This window comes from Salvelinus fontinalis, chromosome 25 (assembly GCF_029448725.1).
Source record: "Salvelinus fontinalis isolate EN_2023a chromosome 25, ASM2944872v1, whole genome shotgun sequence".
In the NCBI taxonomy this organism is placed as follows: Eukaryota; Metazoa; Chordata; class Actinopteri; order Salmoniformes; family Salmonidae; genus Salvelinus; species Salvelinus fontinalis.
In genome coordinates this window covers 29,893,669-29,912,529 of record NC_074689.1, presented here as the reverse complement: position 1 = coordinate 29,912,529, position 18,861 = coordinate 29,893,669, and the positions used below count along the sequence as shown (strand labels likewise).

At 43.7% G+C, this 18,861-nt stretch overlaps 1 protein-coding gene across 11 annotated transcripts in view; it reads left to right on the top strand.

The window, feature by feature from the left end:
- kmt2ca (lysine (K)-specific methyltransferase 2Ca) overlaps positions 1-18,861 on the top strand; it is a 230,290-nt gene that overhangs the window by 162,656 nt on the left and 48,773 nt on the right. For all 11 annotated transcript variants that reach the window (XM_055881823.1, XM_055881825.1, XM_055881829.1 and 8 more), the window contains 7 exons: positions 3,478-3,582; positions 6,685-6,866; positions 7,504-7,668; positions 8,046-8,155; positions 10,078-10,155; positions 12,104-12,334; positions 13,335-13,463. In XM_055881823.1, coding sequence (XP_055737798.1) covers positions 3,478-3,582; positions 6,685-6,866; positions 7,504-7,668; positions 8,046-8,155; positions 10,078-10,155; positions 12,104-12,334; positions 13,335-13,463 — 1,000 coding nt within the window. The remainder of the gene's footprint in view (positions 1-3,477; positions 3,583-6,684; positions 6,867-7,503; positions 7,669-8,045; positions 8,156-10,077; positions 10,156-12,103; positions 12,335-13,334; positions 13,464-18,861) is intronic.

Below are 18,861 nucleotides of genomic sequence, written 5' to 3'. Positions count from 1 at the left end.
TCCTCTTGGTCTTGTTGTACAGCCTGTTCTCTCCTCTTGGTCTTGTTGTACAGCCTGTTCTCTCCACTCCTCTTGGTCTTGTTGTACAGCCTGTTCACTAGTCTCCTCTTGGTCTTGTTGTACAGCCTGTTCTCTCCTCTTGGTCTTGTTGTACAGCCTGTTCTCTCCACTCCTCTTGGTCTTGTTGTACAGCCTGTTCACTAGTCTCCTCTTGGTCTTGTTGTACAGCCTGTTCTCTCCACTCCTCTTGGTCTTGTTGTACAGCCTGTTCTCTCCTCTTGGTCTTGTTGTACAGCCTGTTCTCTCCTCTTGGTCTTGTTGTACAGCCTGTTCTCTCCACTCCTCTTGGTCTTGTTGTACAGCCTGTTCACTAGTCTCCTCTTGGTCTTGTTGTACAGCCTGTTCTCTCCACTCCTCTTGGTCTTGTTGTACAGCCTGTTCACTAGTCTCCTCTTGGTCTTGTTGTACAGCCTGTTCACTAGTCTCCTCTTGGTCTTGTTGTACAGCCTGTTCGCTAGTCTCCGCTTGGTCTTGTTGTACAGCCTGTTCTCTCCTCTTGGTCTTGTTGTACAGCCTGTTCTCTCCTCTTGGTCTTGTTGTACAGCCTGTTCTCTCCTCTTGGTCTTGTTGTACAGCCTGTTCTCTCCTCTTGGTCTTGTTGTACAGCCTGTTCGCTAGTCTCCGCTTGGTCTTGTTGTACAGCCTGTTCTCTCCTCTTGGTCTTGTTGTACAGCCTGTTCTCTCCTCTTGGTCTTGTTGTACAGCCTGTTCTCTCCTCTTGGTCTTGTTGTACAGCCTGTTCTCTCCTCTTGGTCTTGTTGTACAGCCTGTTCACTAGTCTCCTCTTGGTCTTGTTGTACAGCCTGTTCTCTCCTCTTGGTCTTGTTGTACAGCCTGTTCTCTCCACTCCTCTTGGTCTTGTTGTACAGCCTGTTCACTAGTCTCCTCTTGGTCTTGTTGTACAGCCTGTTCTCTCCTCTTGGTCTTGTTGTACAGCCTGTTCTCTCCTCTTGGTCTTGTTGTACAGCCTGTTCTCTCCACTCCTCTTGGTCTTGTTGTACAGCCTGTTCTCTCCTCTTGGTCTTGTTGTACAGCCTGTTCTCTCCTCTTGGTCTTGTTGTACAGCCTGTTCTCTCCACTCCTCTTGGTCTTGTTGTACAGCCTGTTCACTAGTCTCCTCTTGGTCTTGTTGTACAGCCTGTTCTCTCCACTCCTCTTGGTCTTGTTGTACAGCCTGTTCACTAGTCTCCTCTTGGTCTTGTTGTACAGCCTGTTCACTAGTCTCCTCTTGGTCTTGTTGTACAGCCTGTTCGCTAGTCTCCGCTTGGTCTTGTTGTACAGCCTGTTCTCTCCTCTTGGTCTTGTTGTACAGCCTGTTCTCTCCTCTTGGTCTTGTTGTACAGCCTGTTCTCTCCTCTTGGTCTTGTTGTACAGCCTGTTCTCTCCTCTTGGTCTTGTTGTACAGCCTGTTCGCTAGTCTCCGCTTGGTCTTGTTGTACAGCCTGTTCTCTCCTCTTGGTCTTGTTGTACAGCCTGTTCTCTCCTCTTGGTCTTGTTGTACAGCCTGTTCTCTCCTCTTGGTCTTGTTGTACAGCCTGTTCTCTCCTCTTGGTCTTGTTGTACAGCCTGTTCGCTAGTCTCCTCTTGGTCTTGTTGTACAGCCTGTTCGCTAGTCTCCTCTTGGTCTTGTTGTACAGCCTGTTCTCTCCACTCCTCTTGGTCTTGTTGTACAGCCTGTTCACTAGTCTCCTCTTGGTCTTGTTGTACAGCCTGTTCTCTCCACTCCTCTTGGTCTTGTTGTACAGCCTGTTCACTAGTCTCCTCTTGGTCTTGTTGTACAGCCTGTTCTCTCCACTCCTCTTGGTCTTGTTGTACAGCCTGTTCACTAGTCTCCTCTTGGTCTTGTTGTACAGCCTGTTCACTAGTCTCCTCTTGGTCTTGTTGTACAGCCTGTTCACTAGTCTCCTCTTGGTCTTGTTGTACAGCCTGTTCACTAGTCTCCTCTTGGTCTTGTTGTACAGCCTGTTCTCTCCTCTTGGTCTTGTTGTACAGCCTGTTCTCTCCACTCCTCTTGGTCTTGTTGTACAGCCTGTTCACTAGTCTCCTCTTGGTCTTGTTGTACAGCCTGTTCACTAGTCTCCTCTTGGTCTTGTTGTACAGCCTGTTCACTAGTCTCCTCTTGGTCTTGTTGTACAGCCTGGTCTCTCCTCTTGGTCTTGTTGTACAGCCTGGTCTCTTGGTCTTGTTGTACAGCCTGTTCACTAGTCTCCTCTTGGTCTTGTTGTACAGCCTGTTCTCTCCTCTTGGTCTTGTTGTACAGCCTGTTCACTAGTCTCCTCTTGTCTGGTTTTCCCCTCCAACCTTTTTCCCTGGTTTGCATCTGGCCTGTTTCAGAGCTCATGATCTCTCTCTACATGCAGGCATACAAAGACACACACACACACACACACACACACACACACACACACACACACACACACACACACACACACACACACACACACACACACACACACACACACACACACACACACACACACACACCTAAAACATAAATGAGTCGTGCTGTGCGATAAGGCTCTCAAGCAGTGGTGGAATGTACCCAGTTGTCATACTTGAGTAAAAGTAAAGTTACCTTAATAGAAAATAACTTAAGTGAAAGTCACCCAGTAAAATACTATTTGAGTAAAAGTCTAAAAGTATTTGGTTTTAAATATACGTAAGTATCAAAAGTAAATGTAATAGCTAAAATACACTTAAGTATCAAAAGTAAAAGTGTAATTTCAAATTCCTTATATTACGCAAACCAGATGGAACCATTTTCTCTTTTTTAAATGTACGTCTAGCTAGGGGAACGCTCCAACACTGACAAACGAAGCATTTGTGTTTAGTGAGTCCGCCAGATCAGAGGCAGTTGGGATGACCAGGGATGTTCTCATGATAAGTGCATGAATTGTACTATTTTCCTGTCAAAATGTAACTAGTACTTTAGGGTGTCAGGGAAAATGTATGGAGTAAAAAGTACATTATTTTCTTTAGGAATGTAGTGAAGTACAAGTTGTCAAAATTATGAATAGTAAAGTAAAATACAGATACCCCAAAAAACAACATAAGTAAAAAATACTTTAAAGTACTACTTAAGTAATATACACCACTGCTCTAAAGAGATGCTGAGTCGTGGAAGTCAAAAGCACCCTGGGTCACTCTACGTGTTATTGCGTGAGCGTTGTCTTGATGTATGCCGGGGAAAGTGTCTCCATTACTGTTGGGAAATGTAACTTTCACTTGTTTTCTCTCCTTTTTTACTTTTCTTTCACCCCATGACTTATACACATCTTTTCCCTCCGCATCCTTCTCTCTCATTCCACTGCTCCCTCAATATGTTCCCCTTTATCCCTCTCTACCTCTCTCCCTCTCTCTCTTTTTTCCTCTGTCTAATTTCCTTTCTTTCTCTATTCCCTCCTCTCCCTCCCACAGGACATGTGTGTGGTGTGTGGGAGTTTTGGCCAGGGGGCCGAGGGCAGATTGCTGGCCTGCTCTCAGTGTGGCCAGTGTTACCATCCCTTCTGTGTCAACATCAAGGTGAGTCCATCTCTTTTTTTATTTTCACAAGATCAGCTTTAAAACCATAGCTCTCTGATTATTGTCTCTTTCATGAGATACAGATGGTGGTTTTGCCTATTGTGTGTGTTAAATATATTTGATATTATATATTCAATAGGCTTTAGATAGACGGAGCGATAGAGAGATCGATATTGAAATAATTTTTGGGATCAAAAGAGGTTATTATCATCAATACTTCACATAAATAGTTAATTTCACAATACAAAAAGGATTTTGAAAATTGATTTAAAAAAACAAAAACAAGAAATCTCCCATTGTTCACCCCTTCCACGTTTAATTTCAATGGTTGTTCTCCCTTTTAGTTCCATTCGAACTTATTGAGATCATATTGAGATCACCTCCTATAATGACTGTATACTCTACGCATAAAAATTCCACCACAGATGTTCCGTTTACTTATAGCCTACGTTTTAAACTTGGTTCTTGTACAACAAAAAATATTGTCTTTGGTTTTTAAAAGTGTTTCTATTTCGTCTTTCCTAAAAGCCACGTAGATTATACTTGAATGTGTTAATTTGGTATGGCATCATCAAAAAATATAGGGTGACATAGTATGTAGGGCTAGGTTTGGCCCCTTTTTGTTTTTGCATCTCCTGTAGATGGTGAGGAGGAGTGACATCGTTTGAGCAGTCGTGCTGGCTATCTCAAAAGGGAACAGAGGCAGGGGAGAGGGCTTTCTTTCCTATCTCTAAAAGATCATACCCAACCAGCCAATTATGTATAAAAACACTGAATATGTCTGTCAGTGAATAATGTGCAGTATACTATGTCTGTCTGAAAGCAATATGAACATACATTTACTGTACCAGTGTTAGATGCTAAGTAACTATGAATGGTTTCCATATGTACAAAGAAAAACACGGCAGACTCACTTAGTCAGCAATGAGACAGTGACTGATCGTTATTTTTCAACCAAAAGTTTCAGTTTCTGCATGTGGATGTTCCTCTTCCATTCCCACGACTCTTTTAGGCCCTAGGAAACTCATCTGTGTGTGTGTGTGTGTGTGTGTGCGTGCGCGCATAGTTTAGTTGTGTTGTTGCCAGGTGATTCCCTAAAGATAGTATTAGGCTCTGTGTCGACCTCCCAAAGCAGCTTTGAGCAGAGGTGTGAAATAATTACTGGGATGATTAAGAGGTTTCACATAAAGCGCCTTGTGTGGATTCTCTTGATGTACTTATGGCCAAGCCTTATCGCCGCAATGCTACCCACTGGCAGACAAACAACATTAAATTATGTGCATCCATTGGATCTAAGCCAGTTTCCTTTGATATACAGTGCATTCGGAAAGTATTCAGACCCCTTGACTTTTTCCACATTTTGCTACGTTAGCCTTATTCTAAAATGGATGAAGTAAAAATGTTCCCTCATCAATATACACACAGTACCCCATAATGACAACGCGAAAACAGGTTTTTAGAAATTTTACACATTAAAAAAAAATAACAAAAAAAGAAACCTTATTTACATAAGTATTCAGACCCTTTGCTATGAGACTCGAAATTGACCTCAGGTGCATCCTGTTTCCATTAATCATTCTTGAGATGTTTCTACAACTTGATTTGGAGTCCTGTGGGCTCCATTGACCTGTGGTCATTCAATGGATTGGACATTATTTGGAAGGGCACACACCTGTCTATATATTGTCCCACAGTTGACAGTACATGTCAGAGCAAAAACCAATTAATGAGATCGAAGGAATTGTCCGTGGAGCTCCGAGACAGGATTGTGTCGAGGCACAGATCTGGGGAAGGGTACCAAAAAATGTCTGCAGCATTGAAGGTCCACAAGAACACAGTGGCCGCCATCATTCATTTTGCTTTGTCATTATGGGGTATTGTGTGTAGATTGATGAGGGGAAAAAAACTATTTAAATCAATTTGAGAATAATGCTGTAACCTACCAAAATGTGTAAAAAGTCTGGGGGTCTGAATACTTTCCGAATGCACTGTAGGGTGTCGTTCCTGCAAATAACACCTCAACCAGTCGCCACTCCAAGCCGCGTCATAGTTCATTGTAGTTGGAACCGTAGCCTTTTCAATTAATCAATAGTATGTTAAGCAGTTGTTTTGCTTTTATGATCGCCATATGCATGCAGTCCCTTATGCCTATTCTGACTCCTCAATGTATTCAGTAGAGTTGCCGCGTATAGAATGTACGAGGCTATTTTAAGGACCATTTATCTGTTATTGACAACATGTTAAGAATAAGTATTTTGTGTCCGCCATTTCAGTCTACCAGTTCCAAATGGAAACGGTGGCCTGCTATAGAAGTAATCTATAATACATTTAGTAGTAATTTGATCATGGTATTGGGTAACTGTTTACTATGCAATCTCTAAATACCTGACCCAGAGTCATTGACTAAAAAGCCATTTTAATGGAGATATCCATTGACCATGCTTTTTAGTCCAGGAGTGGATGTAATCTGGTTGGCTAGGCGATCCAAGTAAATATCGTTGGACCAACGTCAGCTTGTTATGTGATATTCCATGCTATCTTTTGTCTGGCTTTCAGCACATGATGAGAAGTGGGGGAGGAGGGTCTTTCTCTAATTGAATTGATCCTCCCCCTCCCCCATGGTTTATTTAAGCAATAAGGCCTGAGGGGGGAGGGGGGTGTTATATGGCCAATGTACCACGGCTAAGGGCTGTTCTTATGTCCGACGCAACGCGGAGTGCCTGGATACAGCCCGTTAGTTGTGGTATATTGGCCATATACTACAAACCCCAGAGGTGCCTTATTACTCATTAGAACAGTAAAAATAAATATTTTTTCATACCCATGGTATAGAGTCTGATATACCACGGCTTTCAGTCAATCAGCATTCAGGGCTCGAAAGACCCAGTTTATAATGGCTAATAAATACCAGTGCATCCCTCTGACAATTAGGTCTTCTGGAAGATGTGCTGCTGGGAATTAGTGTGGATTATTCCCCTGCTATATAACACACAACCATTAGTCAATATGTTCTATTGAAATGAAGCTTAAAGGGGAGGCCTATCCCTGCCGTGCCCCTTTAACTCCCCCCTAACCTCTGCCCTTTTCCCTCTGTGCCACCAGATCACCCGGGTGGTGCTGAGTAAAGGATGGCGCTGTCTGGAGTGCACAGTGTGCGAGGCGTGCGGCCAGGCCAGCGACCCGGGCCGCCTGCTGCTATGTGACGACTGTGACATCAGCTACCACACCTACTGCTTGGACCCGCCCCTACAGACAGTGCCCAAGGGCAGCTGGAAGTGCAAGTGGTGTGTATATGCCGTGACTGCTGTCACTCACGGAGCACAGCCAGTCAGAGCTTGTCTGGCTGCACCAATGATGTCAAATATTTTCTGAAGATGACTTGTTTTTATTGTTGGTCTGTCACTCTTCTTTCCCTTTATCTGTTGATATGGCTCCATCTCTATAATGTACCTTCTCATCTACGTTTCTGTATGGTCCCTTCCCCTCACACGGCTCTGTAGCAGCGCTTTATGGGATTTCCCCCATATCAGGTGTAACGCCAGTCCCTAATCCCCAGTCAAACAACGCTCTGTTGACACTGCAGCGAGACACATTCATTCAGGTCTTTCCTTGGAGCCACGCTAGTGACATTTATTTTTAGGGCAGCTCTTTTCATGGTGGATGATCCATACACACACACACATACACACACACATACCCACACACACACACTTCAGTAACTGTAGTCTGTTATTTTAGTGTTTATCTTAGGTGTGTGTGTCTGTTTACCCTCAGGTTTGTTTGGATGAACAGTATTTGTGTGTGTGCATTATCATTGGACACATCTGTGTTGGAATGTATGCTACATATACTGTGAGTCGTGTGTATTTCACCCCTGCTGAATCTCGTCCCCTCAAGCCACCCTCTCTCCCCCTGTCATAGGTGTGTCTCCTGTACCCAGTGCGGTGCCACCTCCCCTGGCCTGAGGTGTGACTGGCAGAACCACTACACCCTGTGTGGCCCCTGTGGCAGCCTGACATCCTGCCCGGTGTGCATGCACAGCTACCGTGAGGACGAGCTCATCGTGCAGTGCCGCCAGTGTGACAGGTGAGCAGCGCTCTCTCTGCCAGGCCAGGTGCCACCCGAGCATGATTGCGTGGCACTAGGGCCTGGCAACACTGTAGACGTGGCATGCTGGCATCCAGTGTTCAGTTTGACAAAGACAACAGTCCAAAGATTTACTACGGTTTAATTTAGTTATCGTAAGGCTTGAGGGGCCAGAACGTATGGTTGCTGTGGCAACTGGGTTAATGCATGTCGGAGTCTGTGTGTAGGCAAGTGCTTCTTTATGTGTCTTTGTACACCTGTGGCTCTGTGTTTTTACACTTGTATGTATTCGTACTGCGTGACTACTTACACATTTATAAAGTCCAGGCATAAAGTGCATATGTAAATGTATCTGATTTTCTTCTCCTTCCCCTCAGGTGGGTCCACGCATGTTGCCAGGGCCTGAACACGGATGAGGAGGTGGAGAATGCAGCGGATGATGGCTTTGACTGCACCATGTGTCGATTGCACGCTCTGCCTTCACAGGGTAAGACTCTAGACCTAGCCCACACACCGTGAAAGCTATGTGTATGATAAGACCTGACAAATAGTTATGTGGTGTTGGCTATATGATGTTCCCGAGTGGCTCAGTGGTCTAAAGCAGGCTGTATCACATCCGGCTGGGATTGGAGTCCCATAGGGCGGCGCACAATTAGCCCAGCGTCGTCAGCGTTTGGCCGGGGTAGGCCGTAATTGTAAATAAGAATTTGTTCTTAACTGACTTGCCTAGTTAAATAAAGGTTTAAAAAAATATATAAAATGTGCGTTGGTCTGCATGAAAAACGGGAATCGATTTCCTGGAAAGATGCTGTAAATAGACCCCTATGCACGATAGTTGATGACTAGTTGTTTAGAGAGGAGCTAGCCAACAACCCAGCCAACAACCCAGCCAACGACCCAGCCAACGACCCAGCCAACAACCCAGCCAACAACCCAGCCAACAGCCCAGCCAACAGCCCAGCCAACAGCCCAGCCAACAGCCCAGCCAACAGCCCAGCCAACAGCCCAGCCAACAACCCAGCCAACAACCCAGCCAACAACCCAGCCAACAACCCAGCCAACAACACAGCCAACAACACAGCCAACAACACAGCCAACACAATCACTTCAAACTGAAGCTGGAAAGACGGCAAACTAGCTGTACTTCATTTTACCTGTATTCTATTATCATTTATTTTTATATATCCATAAAAATGATGCTGATTCATGATTTCGAATGGCTGAGAAACTCACTTTGTCTCATCCTGACTCCCGACATGTTCATTACTATGGGACAGCTGGACATGGAATTTGAATATTGAAACAGTGTTGCAAATGTCGGAAAGACAGACGGCAATTTTTATACAAATCTCCACTGTTGAAAACTAAATGTTAGTCTAAAAGAAATGTGAGATAATTTCCAGATGCTTTTTATAGTGGAGATCAAGTTTATAAATATCCTGGCTGGGCTGATGAGACAGTGGATTGGGCAGTGAGATGGAACAGAGTACTATAAATAAGCATTTTAACGTCATAGATTTAGCCGGTGGTAACTTGTGGAATAGACACCGGCTGGAATGTGGATTAGACCCACCTGTTGTATAATTAAGCAATAAGGTACCTCTGGGGTTTGTGGTATATGGCCAATATACCACGGCTAAGGGCTGTTCTAATGCATGACACATCGCAGAGTGCCTGGACACAGCCCTTAGCCGTGGTATATTGGCCATATACCACAACCCCTGAGATGCCTTATTGCTATTATAAACTGGTTACCAACATAATTAGAGCAGTAAAAATAAATGTTTTGTCATACCCGTGATATATTGTCTGATATACCACGGCTGTCAGCCAATCAGCATTCAGGGCTCGAACCACCCAGTTTATAATGCTTAATATATCCTACTTGCATATTTTTTTAATGTACTGTAATATAGAGTGTTCATAAGCTCATCTCAATGAACTAAACCAGCTCCTCTCAATTAGCCTAAAGGCATCCTCTATTCTGTTAATGGGACCAGGCTCAGACAAATGTGGGCTGTTCATTACAACAGCAGATGGCTAGAATTAAATATCAACCTGCAACCTGTTCACTCATCCATTCTATCTGATAATGATTGAAATGGGGGACAGATTTAACCTCTGACAAAAGTGAGAAGTGATGGAAAAGGGGAGGTAGGGAGATAAATAGACATCCTTATTTGAATGATGGAATTATTGAATGAACTCTCAATTAAATAATAGTTGAGTAACATATTTAGATGTTTATTCTTTACATTTTGTGGCGGCAGTTGGATCCGGTTTTCCCTGTTTGATGCATTTACTAATGCAACACTGTTCACTGCTGTTTTTGACTTCAATGTCTTTAAATCGAAATCCTATTAATAATGAGTCGTGACATTTTGCAAATTTCTCATGTCATCGTTTCAGGCAAAATGAAAGCCCTCCTGTCTGATGGCTGCGAGGCCCCGATGGTGACCCAGATGGTGACTAAAATAAGAGAGCAAGGTAATCAAGATCTACAGATCCATATAACCCAGATAATAGTCACGGTTTATGAGGTGGTGTGAATCAAATGAATCATTACTTTCTGCTAATGTAGTTGATAGAGATGGACTTGCTACCGTAATATGAGGACACGGTATGAGGACACGATTATTTCACTATTTGTAAAATAATATATATATATATGGTAAACACATACAGTGGGGCAAGAAAGTATTTAGTCAGCCACCAATTGTGCAAGTTCTCCCACTTAAAAAGATGAGAGAGGCCTGTAATTTTCATCATAGGTACACTTCAACTATGACAGACAAAATTAGGGGAAAAAATCCAGAAAATCACATTGTATGATTTTTAATGAATTTATTTGCAAATTATGGTTGAAAATAAGTATTTGGTCACCTACAAACAAGCACGATTTCTGGCTCTCACAGACCTGTAACTTCTTCTTTAAGAGGCTCCTCTGTCCTCTACTCGTTACCTGTATTAATGGCACCTGTTTGAACTTGTTATCAGTATAAAAGACACCTGTCCACAACCTCAAACAGTCACACTCCAAACTCCACTATGGCCAAGACCAAAGAGCTGTCAAAGGACACCAGAAACAAAATTGTAGACCTGCACCAGGCTGGGAAGACTGAATCTGCAATAGGTAAGCAGCTTGGTTTGAAGAAATCAACTGTGGGAGCAATTATTAGGAAATGGAAGACATACAAGACCACTGATAATCTCCCTCGATCTGGGGCTCCACACAAGATCTCACCCCGTGGGGTCAAAATGATCACAAGAACGGTGAGCAAAAATCCCAGAACCACACGGGGGGACCTAGTGAATGACCTGCAGAGAGCTGGGACCAAAGTAACAAAGCCTACCATCAGTAACACACTACGCCGCCAGGGACTCAAATCCTCCAGTGCCAGACGTGTCCCCCTGCTTAAGCCAGTACATGTCCAGGCCCGTCTGAAGTTTGCTAGAGAGTATTTGGATGATCCAGAAGAAGATTGGGAGAATGTCATATGGTCAGATGAAACCAAAATATAACTTTTTGGTAAAAACTCAACTCGTCGTGTTTGGAGGACAAAGAATGCTGAGTTGCATCCAAAGAACACCATACCTACTGTGAAGCATGGGGGTGAAACATCATGCTTTGGGGCTGTTTTTCTGCAAATGGACCAGGACGACTGATCCGTGTAAAGGAAAGAATGAATGGGGCCATGTATCGTGAGATTTTGAGTGAAAACCTCCTTCCATCAGCAAGGGCATTGAAGATGAAACGTGGCTGGGTCTTTCAGCATGACAATGATCCCAAACACACCGCCCGGGCAACGAAGGAGTGGCTTCGTAAGAAGCATTTGAAGGTCCTGGAGTGGCCTAGGCAGTCTCCAGATCTCAACCCCATAGAAAATCTTTGGAGGGAATTGAAAGTCCGTGTTGCCCAGCAACAGCCCCAAAACATCACTGCTATAGAGGAGATCTGCATGGAGGAATGGGCCAAAATACCAGCAACAGTGTGTGAAAACCTTGTGAAGACTTACAGAAAACGTTTGACCTCTGTCATTGCCAACAAAGGGTATATAACAAAGTATTGAGATACTTTTGTTATTGACCAAATACTTATTTTCCACCATAATTTGCAAATAAATTCATTAGAAATCCTACAATGTGATTTTCTGGATTTTTTTCTTCTCATTTTGTCTGTCATAGTTGAAGTATACCTATGATGAAAGTTACAGGCCTCTCATCTTTTTAAGTGGGAGAACTTGCACAATTGGTGGCTGACTAAATACTTTTTTGCCCCACTGTATATGGTTCTAGATGTGTAAGTGGTCTTCAGAATTTAGTTCACAATACTTAATATACTTCATGTTTAGTGTACTCAAAGTCCTCGAGCTAAGTTGCTGCTAGTTTTACAGTCATTGTCTAATGTTGATGAAACCCTTAAACCTCCCTTTAGCCAATCAGAAGACATACACCCAGGATGGGGTGTGTCTGACAGAGTCGGGCATGTGCCAGCTGCAGAGCCTGGTGGTGCCCTCTTCGTCGACCCGCCGAGGACAGAACAGGCGACCCAAACCCAAGCTCAAGCTGAAGATCATAAATCAGAACAGTGTAGCTGTGCTCCAGACTCCACTGGACCCCCACTACTTAGAGCTGTCCCAGGACGGGTACATGGACAACAATCGAGGTAAAGACTTCTAGGGTTTCACGAATGGTTGGCTGCATGTGCCCCACCTTGATGGGTCCGGGGGCTCCAATCCGTCAAAAAATGTACGAGAAGAAAGAAAGAGGATGTCTTGCTCAAATAACCCCCCCCCTTTCTGAGAAGTCTAATAATCAATTTGTGTTTTCATTGAAAATGTTATGTCGATTAATATGTTTGAACTGGGATGAGAAGATGCAGACATTGGAGTTTGATGGCCATTCACATTGGCCAGCACTGGAATGTCTGGGCTATTTTCTGAGGATAGAGATTTCAGTTACATTTTCTTGGTATGACGGGGGGGGGGGCATAAATCCTTTCCTCGTTGCTTTTTAATCAGAACGGTCAAAAGAAAGAGCGTATGTTTGCCAGGAAGCAACATTTCAATCATCTCAAAATGTAGAGGCACAGGAAAAAAAAGAAAAAACGTTCCTACCTCAGTGGAACCTATTTGGGAAAAGTGAAGCAGGGAAAGGAGAGCAGGCTTGTAATGAGTCTGACAGAGAGAAGTCTTTGAAAACAGCAGTCAGCAAATTATACCTGAATTGGCATTTTGGTGATGAGGATGCTGGCCAGGGCTAACGGAATTAATCCACAGCCCATCTGTCAGAACTCTGCTCTGAGTGCAAGCAAGGGCTAATGATGAGCAATTAACGCTAAAATGGTCTGTGGCTCATTTTGAATTCCACCATTTAATGAACTGCCTCTTCCAGAGGTCTTACTCGGACACCAGGCCCACCAAGATGGCAGACCTTCCATGGAAGATACTTTGTGCTTTTTGTGGGTCACATGAAGTATGTGCAGGGTCGTGTCATGTTCATTAAGCACCAAATGCATACAATAGAGTATTTTATTTTTCCATTTCAAAAACTGTTTTCGATTGCGTGTCCTAATGAACAAGATCTCGATCTGTAGTCCTGGGTTTGGTGACATGGTTCTGGTTTGGTCCTGGGTTTGATGACATGGTTGTGTTCCGTTCCGGAAGGGGACCTCATGATGTACTGTGACGTTAAGTCTGAGTCCAGCCCGGAACGGGAGCCCGTCGACGACGACGCCAAGGGTGCCGAAGACACCGACGGCAACAAGAAGAGGAAGAGGAAACCGTACCGGCCCGGTAGGTTCAAAGTTCAAAACATTTTTACATTTGGGGAGTTAAAAACGTACATGTATTTTGGCTCAAAGATGGCACAGCAAAAACTGTCTGGAAAAACAAATCCGTTCATATGAGGCATCATTACAAAGTGTAAGGAACACCGACACGCATGGAAGGGTCCCCTTCCTTTGGTCAGCACAGACCTTGGGTCAGTTTTGGTTCAAATCAAAGTTTATTTGTCACGTGCGCCAAATACAACAGGTGCCCTAACCATGCCCTAACCAACAGTGCAATTTTTAAGTAAACAGAAAAGGTATTAGGTGAACAATAGATAATGAAATTAAAAAAACAACAGTAAAAAGACAGTGAATAATAACAGTAGCGAGGCTATAACAGTAGCGAGGCTATATACAGGTTAATCGGGCTAATTGAGGTAGTATGTACATGTAGATATGGTTAAAGTGACTATGCATGTATCATAAACAGAGTAGCAGTAGCGTAAAAGAGGGGATGGCGGGACACAATGCGGGCAGCCAATGTGCGGGGCACCGGTTAGTCGGGTTAATTGAGGTAGTATGTACATGAATGTATAGTTAAAGTGACTCTGTCGTGCCTTGCGGTCGGAGGCTCAGCAATTGCCGTACCAGGCAGTGATGCAACCAGTCAGGATGCTCTCGATGTTGCAGCTGTAGAACCTTTTGAGGATCTGAGGACCCATGCCAAATCTTTTTAGTTTCCTGAGGGGGAATAGGCTTTGTCGTGCCCTCTACAGCTGTCTTGGTGTGTTTGGACCATTCTAGTTTGTTGGTGATGTGGACACCAAGGAACTTGAAGCTCTCAACCTGCTCCACTACAGCCTCGCCGATGAGAATGGGGGCGTGCTCGGTCCTCCTTTTCCTGTTTCCTGTTGTCCACAATCATCTCCTTAGTCTTGGTTATGTTGAGGGATAGGTTGTTATTCTGGCACCACCCGGCCAGGTCTCTGACCTCCTCTCTTCCATAGGTCAGCACAGGTCAGCATAGACCTTGGGTCAGTTTTGTCTCAAGTGGGTTATGGCTCAGATGAAGCTGATTTTATAGCAGCTCTTAGGAACATCTTATGTGTAGCATCATAGGAGAAAAGAGAAGATGGGAGAGGGGATGTTGATAGGGGTTAATGGACAGGGAAGAGTGGTGGATGATTGTGGTAGGTAGAGGGATGGATGGAGAGAGAGGGATGGATGGAGAGAGAGAGGGGGGTAGCGGGATGGAGAGGAGGGGGGTAGCGGGATGGAGAGAGGGGGGGTAGAGGGATGGAGAGAGGGGGGGTAGAGGGATGGAGAGAGGGGGGGTAGAGGGATGGAGAGAGGGGGGGTAGAGGGATGGAGAGAGGGGGGGTAGAGGGATGGAGAGAGGGGGGGTAGAGGGATGGAGAGAGAGGGGGGTAGAGGGATGTGGAGCAGATTTACGGGAGATAGAAAGAGGATTGTGATAGGGATGAATGAACCAGGGGAGAGCGGGAAGGAGAGTGGTGGATGATTGTGGTAGGAAGGGGGGGTAGATGGCTGGATGGAGAGAGAGATGGAGGTATGAAGGGAGCGATAAGGAAGGTGGGAGCAGACTTATGGGAGATGGAAAGAGGATGTTGATAGGGATGAATGGACAGGTAGAGAGAGCGGGAAGGAGAGTGGTGGATGGCGGCTGGAGAAGGAGAGAGGGAGAGAGAGGGATGCAGGAAGGGAGAAAGGATTGTGGTAGAGCGAGGGATAGAGGGAGAAGACTTATCTGAGAGGACAGCTCCGCTGGACAGTGCACTGTTCTCTTAAGGCTCACTGTGTGATATTTACAGCCGTCCCTCAGCTTTTTTTATAGTTCTTTTTTTATTATGGAGTGGGCCTTTAAAGCTCTGGAAAGAGGGCTCCGGAAAAATAACATTGACTCATATACTCAAAGGAATAATCTCCTTAAAAAAAACACCCGGAAATTGTATTTTTATATAGGACTTTTTAATTTGCCTATCTTTAAAAAAAGAAAATAGTTCCTCTGAAGTGTTTCACAGCAGTAGGCCACATCCCTGGCTAGTGGATTTTCTTCCCGCTAGACATCGCTTCCTTATCTTTTAGTGAACTGCACGCTATGCTTGTTATCTTGTGTGGACTTAAAGAATTTATCGCAGTAATAAAGTACACCGGACCCAATTCTGCTCGCTTGGTGGAACACTGTTCTTGTCCATTTCCAGCCACGGCTACTGTGATATTGTTCTCTCTGGTTGAAGTTGTCACAATGTGTTGTGTGTCACAATCACAATGTGTTGCACACACACACACACCACAGTACACAGGCACACAGTACAAATCACATTTTATTCCTCATATGCTTGTTAAACAACAGGTGTAGACTAACAGTGAAATGACTACTGATGGTCCAACAGAGTTCAAGATAAGATAAACTAAAATACAAAATATAAATTTTGGCATGAGGAATAAATACACAGTGAATAACAAGAACGAGTAAAAGTAACATGGCTATATACCGGGAGTACCAGGTAGTAACATGGCTATTTACCGGGAGTACCAGATAGTAGCATGGCTATGTACCAGGCAGTAACATGGCTATATACCGGGAGTACCAGGTAGTAACATGGCTATATACAGGCAATAACATGGCTATATACAGGCAATAACATGGCTATATACAGGCAGTAACATGGCTATATACCGGGAGTAGTAGTAACATGGCTATATACCGGGAGTACCAGGCAGTAACATGGCTAGATACAGGCAGTAACATGGCTATATACTGGGAGTAGGAGTAACATGGCTATATACCGGGAGTACCAGGCAGTAACATGGCTAGATACAGGCAGTAACATGGCTATATACTGGGAGTAGTAGTAACATGGCTATATACCGGGAGTACCAGGCAGTAACATGGCTAGAGACTGTAGATAGGGGTAAAGTGATTAGGCAACAGGATAGATAGTAGAAGCAGTGTATGAGTGTGCGTGCTGGGATGTCAGTGTAAGTACAGTGCCTTCAGAAAGTTTTCACACCCCTTGACTTTTTCCACATTTTGTTACAGCCTGAATTTAAAATGGATTATATTGAGATATTTTGTCACAGGCCTACACACAGTACCCCGTAATGACATTAATGGAATTATGTTTTTTAAATAGTTTTTTTACCAAATTAATAAAACAAAATTATAAGCCTACGGAAGTTCAGTAGTAAAATGTTGCCTATCAAGTCACATAATAAGTTGCATGGACTTACTCTGTGTGCAATAATAGTGTTTAACATGATTTTTGAATGACTACCTCATCTCTGTACCACACACATACAATTCTCTGTAAGGTCCCTCAGTCGAGAAGTGAATTTCTAACAAAGATTCAACCACAAAGACCAGGGAGGTTTTCCAATGCCTCGCAAAGGACAACAATTGGTAGATGGGTAAAAAAAGCAGACATTGAATATCCCTTTGAGCATAGTGAAGTTATTCATTATACTTTGGATGGTGTATCAATACATCCAGTCACTACTTAGATACAGGCATCTTTCCGAAATTAGTTGCCGGAGAGGAAGGAAACTGCTCAGGGATTTCACCATGAGCTCAATGGTGACTTTAAACCAGTTAGAGTTTAATGGGTGTGATCGTAGAAAACTGTGGATGGATCAACAACATTGTAGTTCCTCCACAATACCTACCTAATTGACAAGTGAAAAGAAGGAAACCTGTACAGAATAAAAATATTCCAAAACATGCATCCTGTTTGCAACAAAGCACTAAAGCAATAATTTCACACAAAAAAATGTGGTGAAGCAATTCACTTTTTATCCTGAATACCAAGTGTTATGTTTGGGGTAAATCTAATAGATAACATTACTGAGTAACACTCTCCATATTTTCAAGCATAGTGGTGACTGCATCATGTTATGGGTATGCTTGTAATCGTTAAGGACTAGGGAGTTTTTCAGGGTAAAAAAGAAACGTAAGCACAGGCAAAATTCTAGAGGAAAATCTGGTTGTCTGCTTTCCACCAGACACTGGAAGAAGAATTCAGCAGGACAATAACCTAAATCACAAGGCCAAATCTTCGCTGGAGTTGCTTACCTAGAAGACGGTGACTGTTCCTGAGTGGCCGAGTTACAGTTTAGTCTTAAATCCGCTTAAATCTATGGCAAGACTTGAAAATGGTTGTCTAGCAATGATCAACAACCAATTTGACCTTTAAGAATTTTATAAGAATAATGGGCAAATATGTTGGGCAAACCTCTGTAATCGCTGCCAAAGTTGATTCTAACATGTGGGGTGTGAATACTTATGTAAATTTGATATTTCTGTATTTCATTTTCACTGAAGTTGCGAAGGTTTCTAAAAATATGTTTTCACTTTGTCGTTATGGGTTATTGTGTGTGTCAATTTTGAATTCTGGCTGTAACACAACAACATGTGGAGTAAGTCAAGGGGTATGAATACTTTCTGAAGGCACTGTATGTTTGAGTGTGTGGGTACATTCCAGTGTGTGTGCAGAGTCAGTGCTAGAGTTGGTGCAAAAAATGGTCAATGCAGGTAGTCCAAGTAGTCATTTGATTAGCTATTTATCAGTACACCACAGGAGGTTGGTGACTACTTAATGGGGGAGGACGGGCCCGTGGTAATGTCTGGAGCAGAATTAGAGGAATGATATCAAACACATGGTTTGATGCCATTCCATTTGCTCCGTTCCAGCCATTATTATTAGCCGTCCTCCCCTCAGCGGCCTCCTCTACAGTACACAGGCAAACACGTGCAGGAACGCACACACAATATCCAAGGATAAAACGGCCCTAGAATGAAGTGCCTTCAAAATGTCCTGTGCTTTAGCGTTTGATTAACCAAACATTAAAGACTTGTGTGTCTGCACATTTCCCTTAGATGTGAATGTCGGTATAAGTGTTTGTCTGTGCATGTGTGGTATATGTGTTTGCCTGTGTATGTGTATGTCTGGCAGAGAGAGCCACACACACTCGCCCATGTCAAGTAGCTGGGTCTGACAGGGAGGCGGGGCGGGAGGAGAGATGGATGGGGTGGAGACGACGGCGTGTCTCTCCTGTATGCCAGGTCACTTGTTATGAACCGTCACTTTATTCTACCCTGCTCTGGTGAACAGAGAGAGGCAACTGGCTGCAGACATTCTCACAAATAACATACCAGTAGAGTTGGGTGATATGGACAAAAATCCATATCGCAATACATTTTCTCAATTGTCCCATTAACAATCACCCATATGTGACCGACTGGCTCAAATCGGTCTTATGTAGCAAAATTTGAAATTGTTTTTTTTACACTGGATAAAAGTAGAGACACAGAGCTAGAAAATGGTACATCATACACTACAGTTGTGGAACAATGGGAAAGTAATTCTGCTTTGAAAGTTGATAAACTTGTCAACTCACTTTTG